The 19,035-nt window shown below is 52.3% G+C and overlaps 1 protein-coding gene across 1 annotated transcript in view; it reads right to left on the bottom strand.

The window, feature by feature from the left end:
- Positions 1–19,035, bottom strand: part of OLFML2A (olfactomedin like 2A) — a 28,279-nt gene that overhangs the window by 4,553 nt on the left and 4,691 nt on the right. Inside the window, exons 2-7 of the mRNA XM_026513948.4 lie at positions 15,121–15,384; positions 9,054–9,161; positions 7,381–7,590; positions 5,357–5,606; positions 2,916–3,146; positions 1,247–1,432 (exon numbers count right to left, since the gene is read on the bottom strand). Of these exons, the coding sequence (XP_026369733.3) occupies positions 1,247–1,432; positions 2,916–3,146; positions 5,357–5,606; positions 7,381–7,590; positions 9,054–9,161; positions 15,121–15,384 (1,249 nt within the window). The remainder of the gene's footprint in view (positions 1–1,246; positions 1,433–2,915; positions 3,147–5,356; positions 5,607–7,380; positions 7,591–9,053; positions 9,162–15,120; positions 15,385–19,035) is intronic.

Raw genomic sequence — 19,035 nt, 5'->3', positions numbered from 1 at the left:
CTACCCCACCACGACCGTGAAACAGGTACTGTTAGCATCCCCCTTTGCCAAGGAGGAAACAGGGTCAGAGGGTTCAAGGTCACCCGGTTATGGAATGGCACTGTTTGCCCCTTTGCCAAGGAGGAAACAGGGTCAGAGGGTTCAAGGTCACCCGGTTACGGAATGGCTTTGTCTCAGGGCCTTTGTCTGGACTGCCATTCCCCATCCTATCTGCCTGGGAATACCTCCTTATCTTTCAGAGCCCTCCTTCAGGAAGCCTTCCACCACCTCCCCGGGCTTGAGTGAGGGCCTCTCCTCTGGCCTCGCATCACCCTGTGTTGGCAGTTTTCATGGCTTCCTCCGTAGCAGCCTGTGAGCCACGTGAGGCAGGCATCAGGTCAGTTTTGACCTGGCAGAGGAAGGACTTCGGCTGTTCCAGGCCATAGCCTGTGACTCCACGGCTCTCAGGATAGATACAAACTTTGATGTGGCTCCTGAGGTCTGCCTGAGCCTACTCTCTGCTTGTGCTTCCCCCACCTCCCTTCTAGGCCACCCTGCTTCTCATTGCCAGGCCCCGGCACACATCGGGCCTTCTGCTTGGAACGCCTGGCCCTTTCCCTTTTCTATGGCTTATTCCTGCTCTTCCTCCAGGGCTCAGCTCAGCCTCACCTCCTCCTCTGGGGAGGTCTTCTCTGATGTCCAGGCTTGGGTTCCACAGTCCCTTGAGCTCTCCCTCAAACACTAGACCGAGGTTATTTCCTTAGGTCTTTGCCTCTCACATCGGACTGTGCATTTCTGGAGGGCGGGTCAGGCCTAAATGACCCCTCCCCGGACATCATGCCCCAGGTCTGATAATCAAAATTCTGCCCTTTCCTGCCCAGACTTACAGCTCCTCTAAGGCCTGGGGCTCTGCTCACTTGTTAAACAGAGTGATAAGCCCCCCTCATAGAATTATGAAGCTACCCTGAGCTGACTTCGTAATTAGCATATAATAAGTACTCAAGAAGAGGAAACCCTAAGTATTGTTCCTCCTGACAGTAAGGCAGGACCTTGTCCATCTTGTTTGTTGCCCCGTTCTTGCTCCTGGCTCTGTGTCAGCACATGGGGGGTGCCCTCAGATGCCCTTCATTGGGGTGGCTGATCATTTGGAGCTAGACCAGACTGGGAAAGTCTGGACCACGGCAAAGCACAGGCACGAGAGGGCCCAGACTCCAAGGGAGACCCTCCTCAGGCCACCCAACCCCTGCCCTCTTCCCAGCTCTCCGACCTTGCTTGAAGTTTTCCAGATTGCGGAACTCCACCAAGCTGTTCCCATAGTAGTAGTTGGTGACATAGATCCTGTCATCTGTCGCAGCAGGGTCCTTCATCCAGGCTCCCTCATGGCGCCCGTAGCTATGGTGTCTCACGGGGGGGTCCACAGCCCGTAGGGTGCCCTCACAGCTCACCCCTCTGCCTGGGGGGAGTGAGGGGTGCCGCATTCATTACTCAGCCCCGCAGGCCCAGGAGCCGGAACAGCAGTCCCAGGAACATCACCTGGGTCTTACTGAAACCCCCACCCCCAACATTTTGTTTGCAGCCTTTTTTTTTTTTTTTTTTTTAAGATTTTATTTATTTACTTGAGAGAGAAAGAGAGCATGAGCGGGAGAGAGGGGCAGAGAGAGAGGGAGAAGCAGAGTCCCCACCAAGCAGGGAACACGACGCGGGGCTGGATCACAAGTCCCCGGGACCATGACTTGAGCCAAGGCAGACACTTAACCAACTGCGCCACCCAGGTGCCCCGTATTTGCAGCCTTATTTCCCCCCTTTCCTTATGATCAAAGCAATGTCTGATCAATGTAGAAAACAGAACATTCAGCAAAGGAGAAGAAGGAAAATAAAAATAATGAAAATGTCATTATCCAAAGAAAATTTTAAACATGTTGTATTTCCTTCCATTTCTTTTTTGTTTCTTTGCATATATAGTCATGCAGACATACTTTAAAAAACCGTGGTTCTTCTGAATATACAGTTTTATGTATCCTGTTTTTTCCCTCCACTGAGCAATTTCTCACATCATTAAATAGCTTTTAATGATGGGATTTCAAGACTCTACCAGGCCGCCAGACAGCTGTGCCCCAGTCCCCTCGGTGTTAGACTTTCAGATTGTTTCCAGTTTTCTGACATTGGAAATGGGCTGGGGGTGAGGGGTAAGGTAAGCTGCAGCTGCTGTCCACATTGCTGATGGACCCTTCAGGAAAGATTCCTGGGAGTGGAATGCACTCAGACCGAAGTGGGGAATGGGTTCAACAATACCTTGTTATAACAGGTAGCCAAGAAGCCCTCCAGAAAGATGGGCTCGATGATTTCATGGGAAAGATTTCTACCGAAAGACACAAGCCAAAGGTACAAACGTGGACATAAAAAAATAAAGAAGTGAAAATAGTTGTTGGATTTGATGATGAGATTCTAGGTGACGTGTTAGGAAGGATTTGTTGAAAATACCACCTGTTTGACTGTCAATGTCCTCAAACTTACTTTTTTCTTTTCTTTTCTTTTTTTTTTTTTAAAGATTTTATTTATTTCTTTGAGAGAGAGAGAGAGACGAAGCGAGCACGAGCAGGGGAAGAGGCAGAGGGAGGGAGAAGCAGGCTCCCCGCCCCCGAGCAAGGAGCCTGATGCAGGGCTCAATCCGGGGACTCCAGGATCATGACCTGAGCCCAAGGCAGACGCTTAACCGAATGAGCCACCCAGCTGTCCTGACCTCAAACTTTCTACAAAGGATCAGATAGTAAAAAGATTCTAGGCTTTCCAGACCACATACGTCTGTCCCGTATTTTTTTTCACAACCCTTTAAAAATGTAAAAACTGTTCTTGGCTCAAGGGCCATACACAAACAGGCTGCAGGCTGAATTTGGCCTGTGGGCTGTAATCTGCTGACCCTTGTGAGCCTTACTCACCTTGGCTCGGGACATTTGGCTGTGCAGGTGGCTTGGTGGGCTGGAGCCGGGCAATGGGAGTCGGGGTGGGGGTGGTGGCAGGGTCAGCACTGAGAACACCAGAGGCCACGTCCGCGCCGTCCGCGGCCCTGGGCCCAGCCTCGTCATGTTCTGCTGAATTGGGCTCCGGTGGCCTGCCCTCCACCCTGGGCGGCAGCTGCTCCAGCCAGGAAGTGCTCTTGAGGGTGTTGTCTGTGGAGAGAGGACCGTGTGCTCATGTCCTGCGCTGCTGCCCACAGTCCTCCCCAGGCCCACCGGCTCCCAACTCTGGGGCCATGGCGGAGGGATGGGGGGACGCCCTGAGGAGTGAAAGGCCTCAAAAAGTGGGTGGTGGGGAGGCTTTGTGGTCAGCAGACTGGCTCCAAGCCCCCCAGCTGAGTGACCTCAGCCAAGTCCCCTGCCTCGGTGGGCCTCAGCCTCCCCTTCTATGAAACGAGAGTTGTAAGGCCCACCATATTAGGCTGTTGTGTTGATTAGAGGAAAACGTATACACATCATTTGCACAGGTCCTGGCAAGCATGAGGTGCCAAACATGTGACCCCTTCCCTCCTAAGTGTCAAATACTTTGTACCAATTCTTTCACGTCTTAGATTCAACTCTAGGATGGAGAGACCCTTGCTCCCATTTTACAGACTTTCTCCTGGTCCTCTCCTCTGGAACCTAGCCTATAGCTCCTCTCACCCAGCATTTGCCACTTCAAGCAGGGAGGGGCAGGAGCAGCCAGCCTCCCATCACCTCTGGACCCCAGGTCTCCATCTCTCTGTCACCTCACTCAGCTCCTATCTCTGATCTCGAGGCTTTCTGGGCACCCCCCCAAATTTTGCTGGCAAGGCCTTTGTTGATAGGATGACTTTTTCATCTCCCATGGGACCTGTTTGGGGCCATCTCTGGGTTATCCCTGACCCATACGCTTGTCTGGGCTGGGCTGGATGGGGTCTGGGTAGGAAAAACAGGAAGATTCAGTGCCACACAGCAGAGGACAGAACTGGGGAGGGGTCTCAGGCAGACTCTGCAGCCCGCTGACCTGGGTTCCAGTCCCACCAACTCGCTATGAAACCTGGAGCCAGTCTCTTCACCTCTCTGAGCTTGTTTCCTCACCCGGATCAAGTCCAACAGTGTGTGTGAAAGTACACAGAAAACTGTGATGCCAGGGACAAAGGAAAGGGGATGGTGTGGCCCCCAGGGGATGAGGCCCCTTGATGCCAGGACAATTATCTCTGACTTCCTTCATTTTCTCTCCCTGCCACGGTTCCTCTTTGCATAGGGTTTAGCCAAGCCCTGTTGTGGGGCAGCCCCTGGGGTCTCTTGGGAATGGGGCACACCCTCTGGGGGGGCCTGGCCTTGGCAGCCTGCCAGGGCAAGGGTCTGGTTCCCACGGGCCTCGCTGGCAGAGCCAGCTGCTTGCAGCTGTTCTTGGGCAGTGCCCAGCCAGAGGTCAGAGGCTCTGTATTGTGGCCAGGCGGAGCTGGCAGGACTTAGAACCAGCAGCTACCACCAGGGGACCCGGGAAGAGGCCCCTGAGCCTTGAGAGGCCAAAAATTTAGGGGGGCTCTTGAAGGAGACTGGTTCCTCACATTTCTACCTCCTGGCCCCTTGGACATGAGGTGGGCAGAGGGCCTCACTGAAGGAGGTGGTCAGCAGGACCCAGGGTGGGTGAGCAGGCTTGGGACACCTCTCTGGGACATGAGAGCAGGCATTTGGGGAGGGTCTCAGAGGAAGAATCAGGAGCCACACCAGTGGGGTTGGCCCAGAAATTTGGATATTCTTGGGACTTTTGTATCTTGTGGGTTTTTTTTTGATTAATTACTTGGTTGCCCTTCACTGTGATCCCCCATGGATTGCAGGAAAAATACAGGACTCTGTGGGCTCTTCTTTGGGGAAATAAGAAGTGGGAGGCCATCCATTCCAAGGCCACTCTGGAAATAAGAGGTGCTCTGAAGGCCCCATAACACTTCCCAGAACCCTGGCCAGGCTCCAGCCCCTGGGGATTCCCACCCCACCTGTGGCTGCTGCCTGGTCATGGGTCTGTTTTTTCCCACTGGACTGTGGAGTCGGTGTTAGGCAGAATCTCTGGGAGATACAGCACATACATAGTGGACCTTCAGCAAATCTCTGAATGAAGAAGGAAAAGTCCAGTGAGGGCGGAGACGGCTGAAAATACTGGAGAGGAACTGAGTGGCCCTTTGTGTTGATTCTATCATGTCATCCCCAACAACCCCAGGAGGGGTACTATCTCATTGTGTGGATGAGCAAAGGGCACCAAAAGGTAACCAGTAGAGCTGAAATCTGGGGCAGTTTGACTGTACGGAAGACACCGGATCCCTGTGGGTGATCCTTGCTTGGGGTACAGCCATCCAGTAGCAAGCCCCCACTCCCCCAGGGCCAGTTCTCCTCCAACTCACCGGCCATGGCCTCGGTCACCTCCTTCCCGCCCGCCTTGTAGTAGGTGATGCCTCGGATCACGGTCTGCTGCTGGGCCAGGGTCCGGGGCTTGGCTGTGGGCTGGGGGAATCTGCCCTTGCCGCCCTCCCTCCTCAGCTTCTCCACCTTCAGCAGCTTCTCCTTCGGAGGTTTCGTGAAGCCTCTGTCTGCAAAGGTCTTCTGAATGTTGCCATATTTGTTGTTGTCTTTGCCTTTCCCTCCAGCTGTGTCCTGAGAGAGAAGGGAAATCTCAGACTTAGGGGAGGGGGAAAGGGTGTTGTTGCGGGAGGTCATGTTGTGGGGGTCAGCTTGTGGGGGCTGGAAGTGGTTATGTTGCTCTAGGCCCTAGGTCTCAGGTGCTCGTGAACTCACAGCTTTCCTCCCATACTGGCTACATCCATGACTGGGGTGTGCCTCAGTTTTCCCACTCAGCTCTCCAGCTCCCCTGCAGGCTTGAAGCCCAACCTGATAGGTTAGGTTCTTGTTCCATATCCAAACCCCTGCATACTCGCCCCCAGGGGGTATATTATAATGGTTAATTCCCTAAGGAGGTAGCCTCTCACCAGGTCAGCTTCCCATCCCTCTCTCTCACTCATGGGTCTTTGTTTGTGGGTAGGGGTGAGTTTCTCAGGCTCTGAGGCAGGGTGACCCACCCATCTCACTGTGCCTGGAACTCTCCCAGTTTCAGCACTGAAAGTCCTGCATCCCGGGAAACCTTCAGTCTCAGGCCAACTTGGACGGTTGGTCACCAAGGCCATTGCCCTTAGCGCACGCAGTTTCTAACGTTCTGTAAATTTTACTCTCACTTCCTCTTAAATGCCTCTGATGCTGGCTTGGCACAAGAACAAAGGCCCTGTGACATCCCCCCTGTCAGGCAGAACCTCCAGGAGATACAGCAAGTATAGTCTCTAGACCTTGTGCTGTGGCCCAAACAGCATTCATTCGCGCCTGTGGACTTGACACGGGAATGAGCAGGAAGCCCACCCTGGGCCAAGGCACCAGGCTTCCTCCCTGCTTTATCAGCAACGAGGCGGGCCCGGCTGCAGACACAGATGGCCCCATCAGCACCGTGTCAGCACAGGGAACAGGAGGCAGAGAGGAAGAGCTCGGGCTTGCCAGTCTCACAGACGCAGGTTCCTGTCCCGGCGCAGCCACCCTCTCCCCAAAGGACCTCACTTTACTCTTCCTCATCTGCCAAATGGGCAATGATTGTCCCTCCTTGCAGGTGGCTATGGGATTAACTGAGATCGTGTCTGTGAGGAAGTCCGGTTTAGACTTTAGAAGTCAGATTTAGAGGCTGTCAGGATTCCCTGCTCCAAAACGCAAGGCTGCTGTGGAGAATGGAGCGGCCGTGTCCTGCATTGGGGGGACTGGCCTAAGGGGCACGAACGGCATTGAAATCCAGTCTGTACTCCCCTTTGCCAAGCCACACCCTCTAGGGTGTATCTATCATAGGAAGGAGCCTCTGTACAACTTGCCCACCTCCAGGGGGCTTCTCTTTATTTGCCCAGAGGGAGAGCCTTTGGCAATTTGTCTGCCTAGAGGAGGGCCTTTTTCAAATGTGCATTAAGGTGTATTAGAGATCTTGGGTGGCTCTGCCTGGTGTCCCCTCTCACTCTGTGCTGAGCTTGAATATGGGATGTCCGGGTGTTTGCTGTAGGAATTCTCCACCCCATATTGCACTGATGAAGTGGTGTTAGAGTCATCCCTGCAGCTTTGTCTCCGCTAGTTTGGAAATGGGAATGAGAACGCCGCCAAATGCCTTCCTCAGCAAACAGACCCCTCAGCTGGATCCCCACATCTGCTCCAAGCTTACCTCTGTCAGCGGTGCTCGCTGCACTGCAGGCAGCTTCCCCCCGACCCGGCCAGAGACTCTCCAGCTGGGCTAACCCTCAGCCCTGTCCTGTGACCCCAAACCCCCATCCAGTTGGCCCGTGGGACTGAGGCACACTGTGTTCCCAAGCCCACCCACCTTCTGGCCCCATCGCCAGGGACATGGCCTCACCTGAGCCTTGCTAGCGGGGCCGGGGGCTGGGGCAGGGGCTGAGACCGGGGCCGCGTCCTTCTGCAGCAGCTGGTGGCCCAGGCTGGAGAGCTCCTTCTTGATGCTCATCATGATGGCCGAGTGGTTCTCATAGCGCTTCAGCTGCTCGCTGAGGTGGTGCATGCTCTCCTTCACTACCTCGTTCTCCCGGCTCAGGTTCACCTTGACGCTCTGTGGGGCAGGACTCCAAGGTCTTTCTAGTCTCCTCTGACAGCAACCCCCCCCCCACCCTGGAGGGAACTCCCCAGCTTCTGCCATCAGGCTTCACGGTCCAGTTTCCTGAGCGGGGCCCAAGGGGACAGGTGGTGGGTGGTGGCACCTGCAGCCACGGGTGGATAAAGCGTGCTGCCAAGAGACCCTGTAATTATTAATGTCTTATTTAAAAAGTGAATGAGTGATGTTTTTCCTTTGGGCAGAGGGAGCCAGTTCCTCCCAAGTGAGGCTGTTTTCTCCACCTCCACCCAGAGTTAGTAATAAGCATTTTTTTTTTTTTTAGAGTTATCACTTAGTGAACAGAAGCAAAGCACAGATAATGCAAAACAGAAGATAATTAAAAAATCATTTCTTTGTGGCTACGGAAATACTTTCTGATTTGTTCCAGCCACAGCAGACATACTCTCCAGATCATCTGGCTCATGGTTACATGAAGTGAGTTAACATTTCCTAAGATTACAGGAGGAAGGGTCAAAGGGGGATAACTGCAGAGCTGGCGACAGGAGAGCCTGGCATCTACTAGGTGCACAGAAAATACTGGTGCGCGGTAGAAATCCAGCAACTGATCCCTTACTACTCCCATGTAGCAAAGGGCCCAGCACCTAGGAGATACACACCAAACACTTTTTGGATAATTAAAGCCACTGTGACCCTGACTTTAAGGATAGTAAGGGGTTAATCTCCCACCCTGGGGCACAGGATGCCCAGGTGCCCCCTCCCTCTGGAAAGGAAGCTGGGAAAGGAAGCCCCCACACCCGCTCCTGGCAGCTGCGTGTCCCCAGGCTCCCAGCAGCCCAGCAGGGGCCGGATGCAGGAAACAGGCGGAGGCCAGGCCATGCCAGCAGAGATGTGTGCCAGCAAACCTTGAACCCACAGCCTGGACCCCCACGATTGCCCAACTCTATTGCTGCCCTCAGGGGGCAGTCCTGGCCATCTGCCTAGCCCACTAGCACACTTGCACTGACCAGAAGATGCTCGGCACCTCTGCCTCCACTGCAAGTGGGGCCTGGGCCAGCCATTCTGTCTCCAGCCCTGCCCCAAGGGGCTTGGGCCAGTCCTGCACTTTTCTGTGGCATTTTATGTGACCGGTGGCCTTGGAGTTGTGTCATGTGTGAGTCCTGGTCTTGGTGAACTGAGGACCACTGCAAGTCCCTGCCAGCCCCCTCCACATCCTTTTCAGTCAGATGGTGCCTCAGTTTCTCCACCCAGCCTTGCAACCTCCTATAGGCCCATGAGCCCCGGTCAGACCTCTTTTCCAAAGTCCGGACCCAGAGGCCTGCCTCTCCCTCTTCCAGCTCCCTGCTGGAGTCCAGTTTTCAACAGCCACCAGGGTAAGGCAGAATGGCTCAGGCCCCTTCTGACATGGCCCTCGGCCCGCAGTGTTGACCCAGCCTGGCTCCTGAGCAGAGCTCTGCCCTTACCTCTTCCAGCGTGTTCATCTGGGAGGCCACCTTGTGGACATAGGCGTGCACTTTCATCAGGTCCATGCTGTACAAGGTGCCCTCCAGGAGATCCACCATGGACTGGAGCTGTCCGGGAAAGGGTGAGGGTCAGGTCAAGGGTAGAGCACAGGATCAGGCACAAAGGCTGCAAAAGGAGCCCAACCACTTGCAATGGCCTGCGTGGGCCCTCAACACCCACTAGACCCAGCGTGCTAATAACCGTCACGGGAAAAGCCACAGATCCCATCTTTTGAGCACTTATGATGCAGCAGGAGCTGTATGAGGGGCTGTAATGAGCTGTTTCACTTTGTCCTCATGGCAACCCCACGAGGTATGTAGTGGACACTGGAAGATATCAATCTGCATGCCCTGGGATCCCTCTTTCTTGTTTCTTGTGCCCATACCTGGCTTCCATGTACTGCCTTCTTAACAGCCTGCATCTGTGACTCTTCAAAGAGACGCTGTGTCCCCAGGCTGCCTGGGAGAGTGCATCCTCGGGGGGCAGTCCTTCGGCAATGCCTGCCAGGTGGGGGCATCCAAAGGCCCAGCTCCTTAGCCCCAGTGGGGACAACTGAGCTGTTATTCACCCTCCAGCATCCCCTGGGGTGGAGGCCGAGACCACACCCTACTGGGCTTCCTTCTCCTCCCACCTCCACTTCTTTCATTTTGGCATCAGCTTCTCTTGGGAACATTTTCATAATAAATCACTGGAACACAGACCACTTGCCTCAGAGTCTGCAGCTAGGGACCCAAACAAAGACAAGGTCCGGACAACTATTTTTTTAAAAGTAATCTCTATGCCTAATGTGAAGCTTGAATTCACAACCCTGAGATCAAGAGTTGCATGCTCTACCCACTGCGCCAGCCAGGTGCCCCGACAAGGTCTGGACAGCTTTCATCTTCATCTTACAGAATGGGAAATTGCAGCTTAGGTGAAGTGACTTGTCCAAAGCCACCCAGTTGTTAGATGGTGGGGCGGGTAGCAGAACCCAGATTGGTACAAACTAAAACCTCTTTCCTGTCATGCTTTACCATTCCTTCTTGTGTTTGGATGGGGAAACGGAGGCCAAGAGAAGGGGAGGAGCTTGACAACAAACAGGTCAGTGGCAGATGCTGTGTCCTCCTGGCCCAGCCCTGGGCTTCTCCCTGAAGCTGCCCCTCCCCCTTCCTCTCTCCACCACACGTCATCAGGATGTGACCTTCTCTCCAGATGGCCAAGATGCCAGTGAGGGTCAGGAGAACCATAGCACAAGGGGTTGGCTGGGAAATCAGCTTCCCCTGGCTTCTTGAGAAGGGCAGTTTCTCCAGCCCACCCTCTCGCATGGCCCCACTCTGAGCCCTGCAGCATTTCTCAGGGTTTGAGCAGGCCAGCGCTCCTGTCTGGCCCCAGCCAGCTGTTTCCAAAACAGTTTGACTCCCACTCTCCCAGGGGTGTTCAAGCTGTTTTAAGCCAGAGAGCCTTTCTTAGAGTAGACATTAATCTCTAAAATGGAAAAAGGGAGTGGAGAAGTCTTAGGGAAGCAGGATTGGATTTTGGGTCTTGTCTGCTCCACTGTAACCTTGCTCAGACTCTGACGACTTGCTCAGTACCCCTCGGGCTCTGGGGAGCACAATGTGAGAACCATGCACATAGACTCTTGTGTGCTTCAGCTTCCTTCTCTGTGAAATGAGGCACTAGGGCTGTGGTAAGGGGCTGTAGTGTGTGGACAGGGCTCAGCACAGAGTGGGCACACAGCAAGGACTTTATGAATGTCAGCAATAATGGTACTATTCCAGGGGGGCTAAAGGAGATCCTCCCAGCTTCACTCTGCTGCCTTCGTGGCCACCAAAAGTGGGTTTCCAAAGCATAGGTTTGACCCTGGGTCTCTGCCTTGCTAGATAACCTGTCAGGGCTCCCCACTGCTCATGTGTGACTTTGCACCCTCTAAGCCTGGCATCTGAGCCCTCCCCGGTCTGCCCCTGCATCCTCTTTGACCTCAGCAAATGTTCCCTCTGGGCCAGGCACTGAGGACAGTGAGGAGTAAGACAGATACAAGCCTTCATGGTCCCTCACAGGCTGTGAAAGAACAGAGAGTAACAGAGAGGTGCCCAGATCATTAATGACAGAGCGCTGACCTTGTCAAGGAGCAGATGTGGGTTAGTAAAGTATGCCAGGAAGGAGTTTTGTCGGAGCTGAGCTCTGCAGGAAGAACACAAATTAGGCAAAGATGGCAGGAGAAGGGCATTCCAGGCCAAGGGAACAGCTCGTGCAAAGAGCTGGAAGTGAGAAGAGACATGGTGTGCTTGGGCCATGCTACTCAAAGTGAGGTCTGCAGACCAGCACCGGTCCAAGCTACTTGCTATTCGTCTGTAATAAAATAATTGTGAAAAGTGAGAATAGACTTTTATAAACTTTCAGACCCCTTTGACAGAGAAAAAATTTTAAAGATTTTTATTTATTTATTAGAGAGAGAGTGAGAGAGAGCACGAGCAGGGGGAAGGGGGGAGGCAGAGGGAGAAGCAGACTCCCCACTGAGCAGGGAGCCCTTCTTGGGGCTCCATCCCAGGACCCCCAGATCATGACCTGAGCTGAAGGCAGACGTTTAACCGACTGAGCCCCCCAGGCGCCCGACAGAGAAATTTTTATCTGTTGACTCTAACAGTAAAATATTGGACTTGTATTTTGCATGTCTGTTTTTGTTTCATTTCTTTAATAATTCATTTTTATGGTATTTTCCAAAAGTACTGGTTCTTGTTTTTTAAAAATTAGTCTTTCGCCACAGACAGTTTGAGAAGCCCTGTGTTAGAGGAACTGACAGGCAGATAGTGGGGCTAGAGCAGAGAGAGGGCAGGGAGCCATCCTGGGCCACACCACTCCACTTGCTCTCACCCATAATGCCCTCCTTTCTTTGCCTGAGGGATTCCTACCCAATCCTCAAAGCCCAGCTCTAATGTTACCTCTTCCTCTGGGTTCCACAGTTCCTGAGACATCTCTTGGCCCAGCACCAATGACCAACCATTGGAGTCAGGAGCTGCGTCCCCAAGAGACCGGGGATTCCTCAAGAGTGGGGTCATGTCTAGTTCATGTCCAGAAGGAAAAGGAGTAAAGAGGTGAAAAGCATGCACCTGCCACCAACCTCCCCAAAAAAAGGGGACCTAGAATCCTCTCCCTCCTACTCAGAGTCATGCAACTAAGACCAAATCGCAGCTGGAGTTCTTAGCTTGAGGGAAAGGGCTGGGATAGAGAAAAGGGGAGGGTATAGCATGGTGTGCCCTGCTCCCCGCCTCCAAGAGCTTCCCTTCACCTCCTCTTCTGGGAAGAGGGGCTGCCCATAGAAAGCCTCCTGCTGAGGGGGGAGGAGCCAAATCAAATGGGAGGGGCCTCAGCCCTGTCTCATACTGCCTCTGCCCCCTTCTCCTTTTGGGGTTCTCTGGGTACCTCTCAGGTACCTGCCCCTGCAGTATCTTCTCCTCCTACACCACCACCTGCTGAGTCAATCCCTCTACTACCCCACTCCAGTCCTATAAGGCTGATGAAAACCGCCGTGGCTGCTGTGCATTGAAAAGACCTATGAGACAATGGGCTCCAGGCTGAGAGCTGAGTAGGGACCCCTTCCATGGGCAAGGGGACATAGCAGAAAATTCCCAAGCTCAAATCTTAGTGCTTAGTGCCAGGATCTTGCTGTGAGATCTTAGGCAAGTCACAGTCCCTCTCTGGGCCTCAGATTCCTCCACAAGTAAAGCTGGGACCCTAAGTTCCCTTGCTAAAGGATTGTGGCAAGGATTAAATTAGCCAGAATGTATGAAAAGCTTTTGTGTATCCTTATGTAAAGTATGCTTACAATTTAGTTATTGAGAGGTGGACTTGAGCAGAAGTTGGGTTTGTTCTTAGAACTGAAGACTGACCTATAGCCTCAGTGCCTGGAGTTTGTAGGGCCCTAGTGAGGCCCCAGGGAGACAGTGTGGTCCAGGGACTGACAAGTTAAGAGGCAACTTGGCCTAGGGATGCCTGGGTGGCTCAGTCGGTTAGGCAACTGCCTTTGGCTCAGGTCATGGTCTCAGGGTCCTGGGATTGAGTCTCACGTCTGGCTCCTTGCTTGGCGGGAGCCTGCTTCTCCCTCTGCCTCTACCTGCCTCTCCCCTGCTGTGCATGCTCTCTCTCTCTCTCCCTGACAAATAAATAAATAAAATCTAAAAAAAAAAAAAAAAAAAAAAAAAGAGGCAACTTGGCCTAAAATTCAACCCTATGCCAACTTTGAGAGTTTTGGTATCCATTTAGTTGTTACAAAAATAAAACTAAAGTTATATTTAAAGAAGACATTTTTAGGCATGCCTAGGTGGCTCAGTCAGTTAAGCGTGTCTTCAGCTCTGGTCTTGATCTGGGAGTCCTGGGATTGGGCCCCGCATTGTTGGGCTCCCTGCTCAGCGGGGAATCTGCTTCTCCCTCTCCCTCTGCGCCCCCCCCCCCCCACTTGGGCTCTCTCTCTCTCTCAAGTAAATAAAGAAACTCTTAAATAAAATAAAGAAAACATTTTTAGCCAAACGTTGAAGACGATTTTTCATGGGTCTCTTGCTTTTCTGCCTGTTTTGCATGCAGAGGTACTGCCTGGCTTTGTTCTAGGACCTCTTTTCTATAGGCAACAGCCTTGGAACACAGAGAGTGTTTCCTTCCAGAGTAGGGAAGGCATGCTCGTTGCCCATTGTAAAAAAAATCGGATTCTCTAAGCTTGGGGCTCCACTCCTGAAAAGTACCCCAGTGTGTTTGCAGGTGCTATGTGGTCTTCACTGCATCACCCCATGGGAACTGGAGCTGGGAGAATTGGTTCAAGAAAATGTAGATACTCTGGCTGCTGTGAGTAATACAGTCCTTTGTCTCCCACCCAGGAGGCTTGTGTCTTCTGCCAGCATCCACGAAATTGGCCGCCAACTTGTTAGCTTACAAGTAGGGTGACATCTCAGTCAATTTCACAGTTCTTGATACCAAAAAGAGCAAAACAGATGCTCATATGTTTGGAAGAAATTATAAAAGAAAAGAATACTCTCAAAAGACACCAAAATTATGTAGTCCATTACAGAAAGAAAGACAGGAGAGTAAGGTGGTTTAGAACACATGCTTTGGATACAGCAGGACATGGTTCAAATCCCAGCCCCACCAAGCACTGAATTGGGTGTGTTATGAATGGCACAAAGGTGCCTGGCTGGCTGTGGGGACCGTGATCTAGCCTGCACGTGCCTATTCAAGCATGGGTCCTGGGGGCAGGCCCCAGCATGGGGCTCTGTTCCCAAGAGGTGGTGCTTCTTTCCGATCTGCCTATGCTGGTGGCTGGGGGGAAGGAAGCATAAAACTCATATAAAAGTATGGTATAGACCCAAGGCTACATGCCATTATATGAGCGTTTGGGCCAGTTACCTACCTTCTCCGAACCTCCGTTTTCTTGCCTATAAAATGAGAACAGTGATCCCATATTTCACAGAATGGTTTAAGAATTTAGAGGGAAAAATGTGTGACAAGAGCTTAGTACAACATCTGGCACGCAGGTGGTGCTTGAATATGGGACATGTCCTTATTACATTAAAAACAATAAAATGCTACAAAATTTTAAAATGTAAAATACTATATTCAGGTGCTGACAGATAACTGGTTTGGGTAAAATACAAGACACTGAACCAGATGATGAAATGTTCTATCTGTGTTTGCTTATTTTCTGTCTCCCATATTCTACCAAAGGCATGGACTTTGCCTAGTTCCCTCCTCTATCCCCAGAACTAGTGCCTGCCTGGCTGGTGGCAGGTGCTCTCTGAATGGAAACCAGCCCGCGTTTTGCAGATACGCTAGAGCGCAGGGTAAGCTAGCCAAAGAATGTTGCCTCCACCGCTTCTGGGCGCGTGGTCGTGAGCAAGAAGTGGCTTCCCCTCACGGAGCCTCTGTTTCCCCACCTGTGCAATGGGATAACAACAGCACCTCCCCAGAGTGTGGATTTTCACTGGAAGGACAGCCTGGCACCAGCCCATGCTAGATGCTCGTCCAGGAGCTGCTTCCTCCCTCCCCTTCCCCCGGAAAGCCTACCTTGAGGAGCTCCGGGGCCTGCTTCTTGAGCTTCTCCATCTTCCACTCGTGCTCGCAGGGGTTGAGCGAGGAGGGTGGCGCCGTGCAGGAGCAGCGGCAGTCGGCCCCTGAGCTCACCGTCTCCACAGTGTAGTAGTCCTCCACCCGGGCCTGCCCGCTGCGCACTCGGCTGCAAGCGTCCTTGCTCAGCGGCCGCATGATGCACTTGCAGCGGCAGTCGGAGCCCTCCGAGGTCATGCGCACCTGGTCTATGTCACCAAACACCTGCAAGAGGGGCTCAGGTGAGCCGAAGGCCAGTGATGGGGGGAGGAGAGGTGAAGGGGAGCCAGAGGGGACAGGTAGCCAAATCCAGTGCCCTTGGCCTTTGTGGGCACGGTTACAGGTGGCTGAGAAGCTGGCAGCCCTTCGGAAGAAACAGAGTGCAGTAGCCTTATGGTAATAATACCTGAAAATATCAATGGCCGCCTTGAAAAAGAGTTTGGCTGTTCCTCAGTACATTAAATATAGAATCAGGACGCCTCTGGCTCAGTCAGTAGAGTGTGCAATTTTTGATCCTGGGGTTGTGAGTTCTAGTCCCACATTGGTTGTAGAGATTACTTTAAAAGCATTTCAGGGGCACCTGGCTGGCTCAGTTGGTAGAGGATCTGACTCGAGCTCTCAGGGTTGTGAGTTCAAGCCCCACGTTGGGTGTGGAGCCTACTTTAAAAAAATTTCAAAAAAAAAAAATGTTAGGGGCACCTGGGTGGCTTAGTCGGTTAAGTGCCTGCCTTTGGCTCGGGTCATGATCCCAGGGTCCTGGGATCGAGCTCTGCATTGGGCTCCCTGCTCAGTGGGGAGCCTGCTTCTCCCTCTCCCTCTGCCTCTGCTCCCCCACTTGTGCTCTCTCTCTCTCGCTCAAATAAATAAATTCTTTTAAAAAAATCTGAAAAAGCCCATAGAATTACCGATTACCATAGGACCTAATAATTCTACTTGTGGGTAGAATTATTCTCCAAAGACTACTTCTCCAAAGAACCGAAGACAGGTATTCAAACGAAGACTCGTATATGAATATTCACAGCAGCAGGATTCACAATAGTCACGAAGTGGAACCAATCCACATGTCCATCAACTGATGGATAAACAAAAGTTGGTATATCCATACGATGGAATATTATTGAGCCACGAAAAGGAATGGAGTACTGACTCCTGCTACAACATGGATGAACCTTGACAACATGATGCTAAGTGATGGAAGCCAGACACGAAAGGTATGGTTCCATTTATTAATATCCAGAAGAGCCAAATCCAGAGACAAAAAGCAGCTTAGTGATTGCCAGGACTTGGGAGGCGGGAAATGGGGAGTGACTGCTTAATGGGCACGGAGTTTCCTTTTGGAGCGATGAAAATGTTCTGGAACTAAGTAGCGGTGATGGTTGCACAACACTGTGAATGTACTAAGTGCCACTGGATTGTACACTTCAAAATGGTTAAAATGGTAAATGTTATGTGCAGTTTATCACCATAGTAAAAGATAACGAATGAAGACCTTTCATTGGGCACCTACTACATCCCAGTTTTCATGTGCATCACACCCTTTAATGATATCTGTGTATGGGGGGGTGGTTACCTCCAGAGTCCTTGCCATGGCCTTCAAGGCCTATGTGAGCGGACAGCCTCCCCACAACCCCTTCTCTTGCCACCCCTTTTCTTCCTTTGGTCACTCTGCTCCAGCCTCAGGGCCTTTGCAGATGTGGTACCCTCAGCCTGAAACCCTTATCCCCCTGATATGCCCTTGGCTCATTCCCTCATGTTACTTACACATCACCTCCTCTGAGAAGTCTTTCCAGACTATTCACTTCCTTTAACTCTTTGTTCCCTTATCCAGTGGCTTTGTTTTTCTTTATTAGACCTATTGCCATCTGAAGTATTATATCTATGTTTGCTTATTTTTTCCCTTACTCTATTGAAGGAACCATTAGAGAAAGGGACTTTGTCTAGTTCTCTCCTTTATCACAGAACAGTGCCTGCCTGGCCCATAGTAGATGCTCTGTAAATATCTGTTGGATCAATGAGCCTGCATTTTGCAGACATGCTGAAACACAAGGCTAAGAACATGGCATCTGCAGCCTGAGTTAGTAGCAGTGAGATGGTGGGCAACTCCACCTTTCTCTGCCATTCCCCAACCTGGCTCAGACAGCTCACCCTGGGCTCCAGGCTCTCGGGGCACACCTCTTCATGGCTCAAGCAACAAACACCCCAGGCCTCATGGCTACTCAGCTCTCACTGAAGCCACCAGGACTCAGGTGAGCTCATGTCTCCTCTGGGCTTTCTGCCAACCCCAGTGCCCACGAGTGTCCCAGAGCCCTCTTGGGAAGGGCCATAGGTACTCCATTTCTTTTTTCTTTTTTTTTTTTTTTTTTTAGTTTTTTTTATTATGTTAGTCACCATACAATAGGTACTCCATTTCTATTCTGAGCTGCCAGACATCTGTTTGCGCCTCTGGCCTCTGTCAGCCCCTGGGTGACAGCTGGAGGCATAGGAGAAATAGATTGAAGTACATTCTTAAACTTCTCTGCTATATGAGAAGCCAGTAGGATGGGCTCTGAGAGCACAAAGGAAGATACCTATGCAAACTGCTCAAGGAGGGCCCCCTCAGCGGACATCTCTAAGGAGAAGGGCATTCCAGGGAGAGCAAACCAGATATGTAAAGATGAGCAAGGGCCTGGCCCTTGGGGGCCTGGAGAAGGTTCGCTCTGGCTAGGGCTTGCAGGGACCCTGGGGTGGCAGGAGGTTAGGCTGGGGGGTGGCAGAGACCAGCTCGTGGAGGGGACCCTGAAAGCTAGCTGAGGATCTTGGCTTCTTCTTCTTCCTGGGGAGTCATGGAAGGGTTTTAAGCAGGGGAGAGCCAGGGTCAGATCTGCCTTACAGAAAGCTCACTTGGGCTGCTTCGTGGATAGATGGTGGATGGAGGAGGCAAACCTGGGGCACAGAGCCCGGGAGGAGCCATCTACTGAGAATTCATAAAGTGCTGGGGAAGTGGGGGGCAGTGGTGAGGCACACAGCCATGGGCCACCTACAGCTGTGGGCCCTTGGGTGTATTACTTTATGTCTCTGTGCCTCAGTTTCCTCATCTGTAAAAGAAGGTACTACTAGTATCTACCCAACAAAGGACTGTGTAAGGACTGAGAGACGGGATACCACAAATACGCTCAGTCCAGCACCAGGAGCTCACAGCGTAGTCTGTATATTGTAGCCGTATTGTTACTAACAATGATCCCGAAAGGGGGTTGTTTATGTGCTCATTTCTCCATGTGGTTGCAATAGATATTCTTAGCGGTGTCCTACAGAAGAGACAACTGAGCCCGAGAGCCATCCCATGACTTCTTCAAGGGGATTAGAGCCTGGTGTGGGTAGACTTCCAGTTTCCGGGGAATGAGGAGGATGAGGAAGGAGGAAGCTATGGGTGGATGCTTTGTCCTGAGCCCTCTGTGTATGGAGTGTACTCTGGGCACCACGAGGCAATCGTCCCCAGCCTGTGGATGCTGACAGCCAGGCTCGGGGTCCCACCTGTCCCTTAGATCTCGGCCAGTGCCTCAAGTCTGCCTCCTCTTCGAGACTCCTGGGCCCCCTTCCCAGCTCTGCGGTGGACCTTCAGTCACCCCCACCACTCCCCAGCGGGTAGATATGGTTGTGTTCTGTGTGGCCAGGCCAGAGAGCCCTCCTCCTGGAGACCCACTCGTCATCCCCAGGGTCCGCCCCCACCAGCAGCAGCCTCCATATCAGACTGCAACATTCCTCCTCTCCTCAGATGAGGTGCTACGTCCTGAGGGGGACAGCCAAGGCCCTGACACTGGCCCAGAGTCGGAAGAGGGCCTCTGCTCCCAGCCCCAGCTGCCAGGAGCCTAGGCGAGGCCCTTCCTCCGGTGATTACTG

This window comes from Ursus arctos, unplaced genomic scaffold (assembly GCF_023065955.2).
Source record: "Ursus arctos isolate Adak ecotype North America unplaced genomic scaffold, UrsArc2.0 scaffold_18, whole genome shotgun sequence".
In the NCBI taxonomy this organism is placed as follows: domain Eukaryota; kingdom Metazoa; phylum Chordata; class Mammalia; order Carnivora; family Ursidae; genus Ursus; species Ursus arctos.
The sequence above is the reverse complement of the archived record's forward strand: the minus strand, read 5'-3'. Positions and strand labels throughout refer to the sequence as shown.